The 12824-nt window shown below is 33.9% G+C and overlaps 1 protein-coding gene across 1 annotated transcript in view; it reads left to right on the top strand.

The window, feature by feature from the left end:
* The window catches only part of LOC149776206 (unconventional myosin-Id-like), a 148158-nt gene that overhangs the window by 52756 nt on the left and 82578 nt on the right, over window positions 1-12824 (top strand). The window contains exons 4-8 of the mRNA XM_089942541.1: window positions 577-742; window positions 4979-5032; window positions 8501-8596; window positions 9776-9895; window positions 11844-12056. Coding sequence (XP_089798667.1) covers window positions 577-742; window positions 4979-5032; window positions 8501-8596; window positions 9776-9895; window positions 11844-12056 — 649 coding nt within the window. The remainder of the gene's footprint in view (window positions 1-576; window positions 743-4978; window positions 5033-8500; window positions 8597-9775; window positions 9896-11843; window positions 12057-12824) is intronic.

Consider the following 12824-nt stretch of genomic DNA (forward strand, 5'->3'; position numbering starts at 1 on the left):
CGCTTATACCTGGGGTGGGGGGTGGGGTTGGTATGAATGGAGTATATACAGTAGTTACAATTTGAATTGCAAAAATATTTAATCCATTTTAACTCCTTAACTTGAGTTAAAGGAAAGAGATAAAGGTAATGCATATTGATTCAGTTATGGCTCCACCTGAAATATGTTGGACTTATGGGAATATAGCTTATATAACAATTTTTTAAAGGATTTTTGGTGTTATACATGTTTTACCTATATTTTATTTCATATACCTTGCTTTACCATTTAACTTTTATGATTTGGTACTTTAACATTTATGTTTTTTGAAAGGCTTTATCTTCTGATGTTTTTTGCATTTCTTTATATTTACATATTTAGCTTTACTTTTAATCGGCACAATATTGCCATTGTTGTACTGATGTGTTATTAGACCTGCAGCTGCTGCTACTACTACTGCTACTACTATTACTACTACTACTACTACCAATATTTCCTTGAAGCTGAGTGATGATTTTCTTTGGAAAACTTACTATCCGAATCTGTTGTGCTACATTCGTTTCAAACATAATTTTTGTACGATGATTAATTTTTCAGGGTAAAAGATGTTCTCATTAAATCCAATGTCATCCTTGAGGCTTTTGGAAATGCAAAGACAAACAGAAATGACAATTCAAGTCGCTTTGGAAAGTACATGGATATTAATTTTGACTTCAAAGGGGACCCAATTGGTGGCCACATTAACAATTACTTGTTGGAAAAGGTGCTTTACTTAACAGATTTAAAAAAATAAATATTAAAAATGTAATGCCACATCTCTTAAGCAGCCACTAACAGGATAAAGAAATTATAGCTGGTTGTGGCTGTTGAGGCAAGGTAAAATATATAGATGAAATGAAGAGAAGGGAACATAGGATCTTGGCAGGATATGATGGCATTTGCGTAAGGGAGGTGACTGTAAAGGGAGATTATACAGTATTACATAATGTTCATTGCAAAAATGACTGCTATTGTTGTAAGTATGCACTAAAATCCCATTGTAACTAACCAGTAAGAAGCCAGTGCTCAGCATGTGCAAAATCTAATAATCTGAAAAAAACTTAATTGACAAAGTAATCGTTGAGACTAACAGTAGAACTTTGTTGACTTAATCTGCATGTTTATGGATGGTGTACAGTTTAACCACTTTAAAAAGAGCCTTTGCAATAGGTTCAGCTTATGTAGAAATCTAAGATAAACAGGAAAAAAAAGTACATTGAGTAAGTCATCGTTCAGATTAACAGTTGAACTGTTTTAGTTAAATTTGAGGTTGTTGTAAATAGGTAGGTCAGTAATATACTAATATTTTATTTTCCTGATGACCTAAGCTATTTGACTAACTATAAGCTTACAGTACATTATGTTGGTAGGTTAACACATGCCAGAGTTTACATTTTTAGCTGGTTCGAGTCTCAGATTCGGCTAATGTGGGTATGTGAGAAAGCTTGCCAGTAGCTTCTCGTGGGTCGGTGGTTCTTTCCGGGGTTTTCCCGGGTTCTTCCTCCACCAATAATACTGGCCGCCATGCATAGCCTATCGTGTGCTGAAAAATGGCGTTAAACCCTACAATAACAATAACAATAACATTTTTAGCTCATCTGGTATAAGGCAAAGTTAATTTATGGTATGGCCATGCATCAGCTATGTGTTCATCCATGAATCAACAGTTCAAGTTTGTTACCACTCTTTAAGCAATATTTCTGATCTGGTATTATTTTGATCGTACTTGAAATGTGAGCTTATATCATCAAGATCTCATACAATTATGATCAGAATGTGTACAGTGCACGGCCAGTTATGGCATAAATTTGAACATGTAATGTTTTGAGCAAATTACCGCATAAATTTGAATGTATACAGTGCTGGGCCAGTTATGGCATAAATTTGAATGTGTACAGTGTAGGGCCAGTTATGGCATAAATTTGAGTGTATACAGTGCAGGGCCAGTTATGGCATAAATTTGAATGTGTACAGTGCAGGGCCAGTTACAACATAAATTTGAATGTGTACAGTGCAGGGTCAGTTATGGCATAAATTTGAATGTGTACAGTGCAGGGCCAGTTATGGCATAAATTTGAATGTGTACAGTGCAGGGTCAGTTAGGACATAAATTTTAATGTGTACAATGCATGGCCAGTTATGACATTAATTTGAATGTGTTCAGTGCAGGGCCAGTTACAGCATAAATTTGAATGTGTACAGTGCAGGGCCAGCAACGGCATACATTTTAATGTGTACAGTGCAGGGCCAATTACAGCATAAATTTGAATGTGTTCAGTGCAGGGCCAGTTATGGCATAAATTTGAATGTGTACAGTGCAGGGCCAGTTATGGCATAAATCTGCACCAGAAAGAGGCAGCCAGCTAGAAAGTTAGTAATATTGTTCAAGATTTGTCTTGAAGCTCTCCACTGATTTCGTGTACTCAACAGTCACTCAGATGATTTAGTCCACAAATTTTTTTACGAAGATGAATTCTAAATTGTTCTGTTCTACATTGTGCAACTCTGCTGTTATTAATTTATGATAGTGAATGAAATCTGTGTATATTAATGAGAGGAAGCTGTATCTGATTGTCGGATCTACATACAGCTATGGAAACCATACTTCTGATCAGATTTTAATCAAACTTGGAATGTGGGCTTTTATCACCAAGATTTCAAACTGGTTTGATAATGAGCAAGATCGATGGATACAAATGAGGTGATCTGATTGGCTAAGCTTACTATCACTTTGGAGGTTGTATTTCTAATTTGATTTTGATTACACTTGGAACTTGGGCTTAGACTGACATTGGCTGTTACTTAGCATTGAGCACTATGATGCATAAGTGACTGCTATTCCATAAACCATATGGTGTATTTAACTTACATTTGATACCCTGTCTGACAATTCTAGTCCGGACTGTGCATTTGAACACATAGTTATGTCACCCAGCTTTATAAACCTTGAAGTAGGTTGTCAAGCTCCAAACTGATTGTCCCAGCCGAATACAGCTTGAGGCTTTTTCCAAATGGCAGTGCGTTTTTACAGATAATCATCCCAAAACTAATACAAAAAATAAATTTAATAAATGACCTATTGTTGATGTGCTCGGAACCCAAATTGAGTGTCACTAGCCATTAGAGGATCATTGTACCAGTCCTAAAAAAACATGCCTCTTGCTTATATTTAATTCTGAATTGTTATAAATGCATTTTAGTCTTTTAAACAAAATTAACTATTTGTCATATTTGAATGTATAATTGTTTCTTCTTTAATTCTTCAGACATAAGTTTTGTTTTAGATTGAATGAAATTAATTACAATGAAAATAGTTTTTTTTTATGTAGAAAGAACTCATAGTTACAGTATTAATAATAACAATATTATTATTATTTCTATTATTATTATTTTGTATTATTATTATTATTATTAAGATATGTTGTATTTTTTCTGATTATTGTTATTTTTGTTGTTGTTAAAAAAAATTAATTTCTTTGATGTATGTGGTAGATTTGACTCCAGTATTGATTTTTTTTTGTTAAAAATTTACTTGTTTTTCAATTTTAGAACTATTAAGTAACTTCATAGGGTTTTCTGTTCCAAAGATGAACTTTTTTCATGCAATATATTTCCAAACACAAAGATATAATTTAAGAATTAAGAGACAAGAGGAAGTTTGTGTAATTACAGTATGGGGGGAGGATCTTTTTTTAATTTTAGCACTGTGTTTTGGTGAATTCCCAGAGAAATGCTGGGTTAGGTAATACTTAATGACTTGTGCAACATTTTGTGCTATGGCAGAGAGTTATCATAACATTGATTTAAGTGTGTTTGACACCAGACAATGCATTTAACTATACAAAAGATAAAAAGATCTTCATTCTTCAAACCAGGTGCAGATGAACATGTCAGGGATTGGATGAATTTGTTGGTAACTACTGCTGTTCATGAATATTTAAAGTCATTCTGTATTTTCAAGATTTTGCACGGCTTTGATAATGAGAGACCTTGCAGATTAATATGGTGATCTTGCAATAGTTTGCTGATCCACTTAACACTCAAGATAGGATTTTGATCAAACTTGTTATGTAGGGTTGTTTCATGATCTTTGATGAGTTTAATTATGAGTGAGGTCTAAATTTGTATCATCATGGGTTTATTGTGATGTCTGGAGGATTTTGATCAAACTTGTTATGTAGGGTTGTTTCATGACCTTTGATGAGTTTGATTATGAGTGAGGTCTAAATTTGTATCATCATGGGTTTATTGTGATGTCTGGAGGATTTTGATCAAACTTGTTATGTAGGGTTGTTTCATGACCTTTGATGAGTTTGATTATGAGTGAGGTCTAAATTTGTATCATCATGGGTTTATTGTGATGTCTGGAGGATTTTGATCAAACTTGTTATGTAGGGTTGTTTCATGATCTTTGACGAGTTTGATATGAGTGAGGTCTAAATTTGTATCATCATGGGTTTATTGTGATGTCTGGTTGGTCCTGACTCAAAATGATTCTGATCTGATATCCACTATAGTAACCATAGTGGACAACTTGAAAATCTTGTTACTGCTGATCTAGAAGAATTGATGGTCGTATTGACAGAAGATTTTCACCCAATGACTTCTTATGATGTTTACTTGATTCTGAATGAAAATGGTGCCCTTCAGAATTCCAATATGGCTGCCACCAAAATTGGCTATAGTTTATTGTTTTCAGTTGATAGTTATGCATACTATTTCAGTGTAAATGTCACTTACATGTAAACCTAGGACATGTCTGTTAAGATAATGAAGCATTCCAAAATCACAGTATTGTACGATTAGTGAATTTATCAAGGATACTGAAACGAACTTTGTCATTAACTTTATCATCAGTCTGCAAAACTTTTAAGCTGCAGATTTGCCTTCTTTATGAAAGTGAGAAAATATTTACATAAAATTGTATAAATTTACATTGTTCAACTTTTTTTTTATTCAGTCGAGAGTAGTGCATCAACAAAAGGGAGAAAGAAACTTCCATGCATTCTATCAGGTAAGTTACTTGTAGACCACATGTGAGGTTCAAATTATGTTGAAAGCATTTATCATTTATTTGAATATTATATGGGATTGATTGTTTTATATACAGAAACAAATCATCTAACTATGGAAGGGAGGTAACTCCAAAACTCTTCAGCTTAATCTTCATAGACTTAGTGATTGTTCCCACTTTTTGTGGCAAGGACATCTAGATTTGGTCATGTCTGTCCATTTGTCTGTACATACATCTATCCAAATGAATACGTTTGCAAGATTTCACAAAAAACATTGAGGGCTAATCCAGTAAAACATACACAGGACCAAGGGAAGGCGCTTTTAATGTAGAATAGTCACCCGTAGATGCAATTTAGAATTTTTATTGTTTTCATATGAACTCTTTGGATAATTCTGGAGTTTCCTGGCATACATTTTTAAACATGTGCCATCCCTGTGTACCATGTATGTTTAAATGGAATAGCATTGAACAGATTAATGAAATCCAGTTAGCATATTTCTATTCATATGTAGGTGTCCTGTGTAGATTCATCAGCTTTTACAGCAATTTTTTTCACAAGTTTTTATACATGTTAACTTTTTGGTGTTAGGGATATAGTATTTTATACTTTTATTCATGTGTTCATTATTTTTTTCTGTTCATTCTTTTATTCATTGATTTGGTTATTAATTCATTTCACACTCAATAGCTTGGATCCCATTTCATTGACACTGACAAATATTATTATGCTAATGCATATGAGGAAGTGTAACTCATTTATACCAAAACCAGGTCACTGTGACCTATTTTTCATGTTTTCAGTATCTTAGACTCTATGTCAACTAGGCATGAAAATTGGTATATGGATGCATATATAAAAAAAACTGAACTAGACTAACACTTTTTTAACTGATCTAATTTGATGTTATGGTGACTTTAATGTTTCAGTCATTCATTCATTACACTCACAATATCTCAAAGACAGTTTCAAAGTATACATGAAAATTGGTGTGTGGATGCTTCTTAGGAAGAGTAACTTTGCCATACCTACACCAGTTCACTGAGACCTAATTTTCATGCTTGATTTTTATATATTTAACTATTTATTCATTATGCCCACAATATATTTGACCATATTTAACCTGATCTCATATAAATTGTATTTAGATGCATCTCAGTAAGTGTAACTCAACAATAACAAAGGGGATCACCATATATATTTACATATAAATAATTCAAGTCCAACTGCAAACAGCATAGACACTGCTCATCCATCAGTTAATGGACAGGCAGATCTTGGTCTTTGTTCTTTGTACTACTGAGTACTCCTCACAAACCACATAGACCTAGATCTGTTGGCACACATGATGGCTGACTTGGGTCTGTGCAGTTTGCAGTTGAACTCATAAGCAAGTAAATTTACCTGAGATTTTTATCACAGTGTTAGGAGTCTATGCTCTTAAAATAAGTAACAGAAAAGAGTGAAGACAACAATCTTTGTAAAATTTAACAAATAATTTATTTCCCAAGAACACAAAGTGAAGAATGAGAAAAAAAACCGATATGGTATTGCAAATTAAATCCAAATATAATCCAAGAACTAAAAACACAAGTCATATCAATGAAAAGTTCTAAGTGAATCTCAGTTCAAATCCCAATGAAATTCAAGTTGGAAGGTGATGACATCAGTAATAGTCATCAGTGTATTGATGTGTCAACAGTCTCTTGTTGGATCACAGAAAATATTATTCCAGTTTTGAATTCTGTATAAATTCTATTAAATGTCTTTGTCCAAGAATTATATCAGAATACTTCTGTATTTCCATGAAAATAATCACTTGAATTCAATAATTTGAAGAAAATTAAACTCATCCGAAACTGGTCACAACATAACACAACATACAGTGCTAGGTATGAAAGCAAGACTGATAGAATTTTTATCACAGCATCAGTTTTATGACTACTTAAAATACAAAACAGATTCCCAGATAAGGGTCTTGTTCATTATTCTGGAAAAAATAAAAGTTTGTTTACCAGTTGACACATGTTTCATATCACATAGTCCAGGTATGAACTTGGTTCAACTTATAGATTCTTACTTTGAGAAAAACAAAAAATAAAAATACATTGAAAATTAAAAAAATCAAGTCAAACAGAACTCAACTCTATTCTGGATAATATCAAATCAAGTAACCAATATTATATGACAGTAGCGTGTAATGGAATTAAAAAAATAAAACTAACAAAGAAACAATTAAATATACATAACAGTAGTATAAGATTTGGTTTAAACATTTGTCAATTTATGACATGTTTTTGTTAGACCTTTTCATCCCCCTTTTCGCTTCAGTAGGCATTATTTCACAAAACAGATAAGTTTTATTAGTGTTTTAAATGAACATTTTGAAAGTATGTTGTGTATATAACTCTAACCCATGATTTTTATTTGTCCATATAACACCATGGGTTCAGAGTGTGGGGACCTGAGTGGTATATTATTATAAATCACTAAGTAATTTTTCATAATTACTATTTATACATACATCGATCTCACTACATCGCTTATTTTCTCTTATTTCCCCTCTTCCACCCTCCTCATTGTCTCTACTCCATCTATAAATACTGCATGACATACCAACACCCACTTCTCATACATACAGAATATGTTTGACTAACCCTTACTAAATGAAGGATGGGCTCTACAGACCACCCAGTAACTTAATGATGCTGATCCTGCATTTTAAAAGAATTTAACCCCCTTTCCAAGATTGTCATTGATTTCTTGACCCCCCACAAAGTTCATATTTTCAACTAAGTGTCCCTTATGTTGATATCTTTTCCTAATCACATGTTGCTGATTTGAAACCTGATAATGGTAACTGTTGATTCTGTTGTTTCCATTCATCTTGCTCTGTCTTACCTTACACAACACCTTCCAATATTTCTCACTCTAAAATCCTCTTCATTATATTACTGTTGCAGATTACTGCTCCAGTGGCCAAGTGGTTAGAGCATCCGCCTTGGATGCAGGAGGTCATGGGTTCGATCCTTAGCCGAGTCATACCAAAGACTTATTATAAAAATGGTACTAACAGCTGCCTCACATGGCGCTCAGCATTGAGAGGTTAGTGTTAGGACTGGTCGGCCTGGTGTCAGGACAATGTGACTGGGTGGGACATCATGCTACATGTCTGCAGCATGATGCCCCAGTGCTACACATCACTATAAACTGCCACACTGCAGATGTCATAGTGACCAAAACATTTTAAAGTTACATTAAAAATCCAGATCACATACACACACATACTGTTGCAGATTTTATCACACATACAATCAGTAAACTTTGCAGTCATCTTTACATAGATTTCCTACAGCTTTTGGACAGGAACAAACTTTTTCCATAAACATTTCATACTTTACATTTACTAAAGGTTTCCTCATAAAATTTTAACTTTTTTGTTAAGGTGAGGTTTGTTGCTTTTTCAGCTTTTAAGTGGCACTCCAGACCAGAAGCTAGAAGAGATGAAATTAAGCAGAAATCCTGATGAATACTATTTTATTCGACAGGGCGAATCTCCAAAGGTTTCAAGTTTTCTCTCATTAATCTTTAAAAGAAAATCACCACAAAGTTTTCCATAAAAAGTGCTGAATTTTGTCTTTGTCAATGTTACTGATGCAAGAAGAGTGTGTCTTTATTCACTAAGTGATGTATTTAATGATATATAACATTTGAATCTCAAATTAGATTGACCAATAAGTGATGTAGATGATGACATATAACATTTGAGTATCAATTAGATAGACCACCACAGTGTTATCTTCTAGTGTGACTAAATGTAACTTTAAAAAGATTGATTTTTTTGTTGTCTTGGACATATTCTTACAGTTTATGAGAAGTAGCTGCTCTTACATTATTCTATGTTTCATTTCATAAAGTCCACGTGATTTATGTCTTACATTATTCCACGTTTCATTTCACAAAGTCCACGTGACTCATGTCGTACATTATTCCATGTTTCATTTCACAAAGTCCATGTGATTCATGTCGTACATTATTCCATGTTTCATTTCACAAAGTCCACGTGATTCATGTCGTACATTATTCCATGTTTCATTTCACAAAGTCCACGTGATTCATGTCGTACATTATTCCATGTTTCATTTCACAAAGTCCACGTGATTCATGTCGTACATTATTCCCTGTTTCATTTCACAAAGTCCACGTGATTCATGTCGTACATTATTCCATGTTTCATTTCACAAAGTCCATGTATTCCACGTCTTACATTATTCCATGTTTCATTTCACAAAGTCCATGTATTCCACGTCTTACATTATTCCATGTTTTATTTCACAAAGTTCATGTAATTCATGTCTTACATTATTCCACATTTCATTTCACAAAATCCGTGTAATTCATGTATTAAATTATTCCATGTTTCATTTCAAAAAGTCAACAGGGGGCCGCGAGTGGCCAAGTGGTCTAAAGCACTCTCTGTTATGGATCACTGCCATCTTACCTCTGTCCACGTGGGCTTGAGTCTCGGATTCAGCCATTGTGGGTATTTGAGAAAGCTTGCCAGTAGCTTCTCGTGGGTCGGTGGTTCCTTCTGGGGTTTTCCCGGGTTCTTCCTCCACCATTAATACTGGCCACCATGTACAGCCTATCATGTGCTGAAAAATGGCATTAAACCCTACAACAACAACAACAACAACAATGTCCACATAATTCATGTCTTACAGTATGGTTTTATTTTGTAGTGTTCAACAATAAATGACCAGTCAGACTACAAGGCAGTGATGGGGGCCATGAAAACACTGAACTTTGCCTTCAAGCATGCTGAAACACTGTGGAAAATAGTTGCAACAGTCTTACATATGGTAAGTCTGTAGAACACATATGGCAAGTCTGTAGAATGCATACAGTTATTGCCTTCTATTGGTATTGTGGTAATTCTGTAGAACACATATGGCAAGTCTGTAGAATGCATGCAGTTATTGCCTTCTATTGGTATTTTGTTAAGTCTGTAGAATGCATACAGTTATTGCCTTCTAATGGTATTTTGGTAAGTCTGTAGAATGCATACAGTTATTGCTTCTATTGGTATTTTGGTATGTCTGTAGAATGCATACAGTTATTGTCTTCTGTTGGTATTTTGGTAAGTCTGTAGAACGCATACAATTATTTCCTTCTATTGGTATTTTGGTAAGTCTGTTGAACGCATACAGTTATTGCTTCTACTGGTATTTTGGTAAGTCTTTAGAACACATGTTTATCACCTTCTGTTGGTATTTTGGTAAGTCTTTAGAACACATTCAGTTATTACCTTCTGTTGGTATTTTGGTGAGTCTGTGGAACACATACAGTTATCACCTTTTGCATGTGGTATGAGTATGGAAATTAAGTGAGTGGACTGCTTGCTATTCGTTTGAGGCCTTTGTTGGTTAATCAAGGTAAATATTGATGCCTGTACATTGTATTGCTGGCTTTTGCTCCAAAGTTACTCAAAGCCTATGACATAAGGCCATTAAAATCTGGCTCTTTGGGGTTGACAGTGATAATCGCTTGTCAGGCAGAATTTCTAGTTTGAAAAAGGGTCAAGATCACTTAATTTATTTTTTGCATGATAATATTTACAGTGGTTACAGGAGACTTGAAAAGTAAAGGTGAGCTAACATCATCGTTGATTACAATGTTATTTTTTTATTCTTTTCAATTTGAACTCTTTGGACAAGTATTTTTTTTCTGTGTTTGGGGCATAAATGTTTTACAGTCACAAATCTAGTTAATTTTACTTGTCACCTATTGAAGCCGGGTATCAGTAATTCTGCATTTGTGTATGTGGATTGTTTGCCTCCTGTCAGCTGTGAATATATTTTTGGAGCTATTGTTGTACATTTTATATTTATTTTACTCACCATTCCATTTACATTTTATTGGCTCAGATATCTACCTTCAAGTATATAGCATGCTGTCTACTAAGCATATTTTGTGTTTGAAATATTAGACTATTTTCTATATTTAACTCTGTTTTAACTCTTGGCCTTTTAAAAAATAAATGCAGTCAAGCTAAGTAAAGGGACAAAACTCCAAGAGAGAACCTTATATTACTGGTTACCTCCCTTGACATAGTCATAAAGTTTCAGTGTAATGCTGCAAACGGTATATTATTTCAATAAAGAAATTGCTCATAAAGGACAATACCTAAATTATTTCTCTTTTGTGAGGCAAGGTGAAGAAAAGACTTTAAATATTTTTTCATGTATATTAAGGGAGGTCAGCATTTGCATATTAATATAAAAATAGAATTTTATTATCAATATCTCATGATTTGTGTTTGTTCTGTTGATCCTGTTAAATGTACCATGTATTTTATTACCTTATTTGGTTGAGTGTTTGACATACGATCCAAGGGTCTTTGGGTTTGATTTCCACCCAAGTCAGCCTGGGTTGGCTGCCTCAGTGTGCGCTTGGGAAAGGCACTATGCTTCCAGTTCCTTGGCATTATATAGCTAATAATGTGATTAATGCGCTGTTAAAACCATCCAACCTCAATACTTTTGATCTATATTTATCATTCAGCCTGTACTTGGTGGCATCTTGGTTCAATCCCATCCTCTGTCCATCTTTACATCCATCCATATGGTAAACATTGTGTTGATAGAGAGTGATGATTTCTCTTACCGTATAACAGCTAAAAATCAAACATGTGACAGTCAGTGGCCAAAATCATTTCACTTTATACTTTCACTGTCTCAACGTGTTGCAAGGTCTTGAATTAAGAACAAGATGAGAAAATAAATTTAAGGATTTTTCTTACACCTGCAGGGCAATATGGAGTTTGACACAGTGGATGAAGTCCATGACACAGTGGGAGTTCGAGATGCTCACAGCCTGAAAAACCTTGCAGGACTTTTATCAGTTGCACCAGATGACCTGAAAAAGGCATTAACATCCAGAGTGATTGCTGCTGGCGGCAATATTGTCAATAAAGAGTTTACAAAATCAGAGGCCTTGTATGCCAGGGATGCATTTGCAAAGGTACTGTACATCAAACAAATCTCTGTAAGTAAAGCTAATGCATTGCATAGCAAGAAGTAAGATAAATTAGGAAGAATTTTCACTTTTTTATTTGTTAAAGATTATTTTGATGCAATTGATTGTTTGTTGTCTTCTCTTCTATTTTAATAACTTGTATATAACTGAATTTGCAAAATAAGAATGCAAAAACAAAAGCAGCTCCATGGACCATATCTTTTAAACATGAAGAGATTGCAGTTTGTATTAATTACTAGCATTTGTGAATTGTTTTACAAGTTATTTTCTTTTTGCATTCAGTGGTCTAATGTAGCTTAGGTACAGTTAAGGTAATTTCTTTGGTAAGAAGGTCAAATGTGGCTTAGATATGGTTAATTACATACTTTGGTAAGAAGGTCAAATGTGGCTTAGATATGGTTATTTACATTCTTTGGTAAGAAGGTCAAATGTGGCTTAGATATGGTTAATTACAATCTTTGGTAAGAAGGTCAAATGTGGCTTAGATACGGTTAATTACATACTTTGGTAAGAAGGTCAAAGGTGGCTTAGGTATGGTTATTTACATTCTTTGGTAAGAAGGTCAGATGTGGCTTAGATACAGTCTTGTTAAAAAAATTTCAGATAGTCGGATGGAACATCAATACACGTTTAGTTATTTTCTTTGATAAGAAGGTCAGATGGAACTTATATACAGTTTAGGTGATTTCTTCCGAGCATGAAGAACATTGCAGTAATATGTAATTTAAAAGCAGGATTTAAATTTTGATCTCC

Source organism: Sinohyriopsis cumingii, chromosome 18 (genome assembly GCF_028554795.1).
Source record: "Sinohyriopsis cumingii isolate HCF-2022 chromosome 18, ASM2855479v2, whole genome shotgun sequence".
In the NCBI taxonomy this organism is placed as follows: Eukaryota; Metazoa; Mollusca; class Bivalvia; order Unionida; family Unionidae; genus Sinohyriopsis; species Sinohyriopsis cumingii.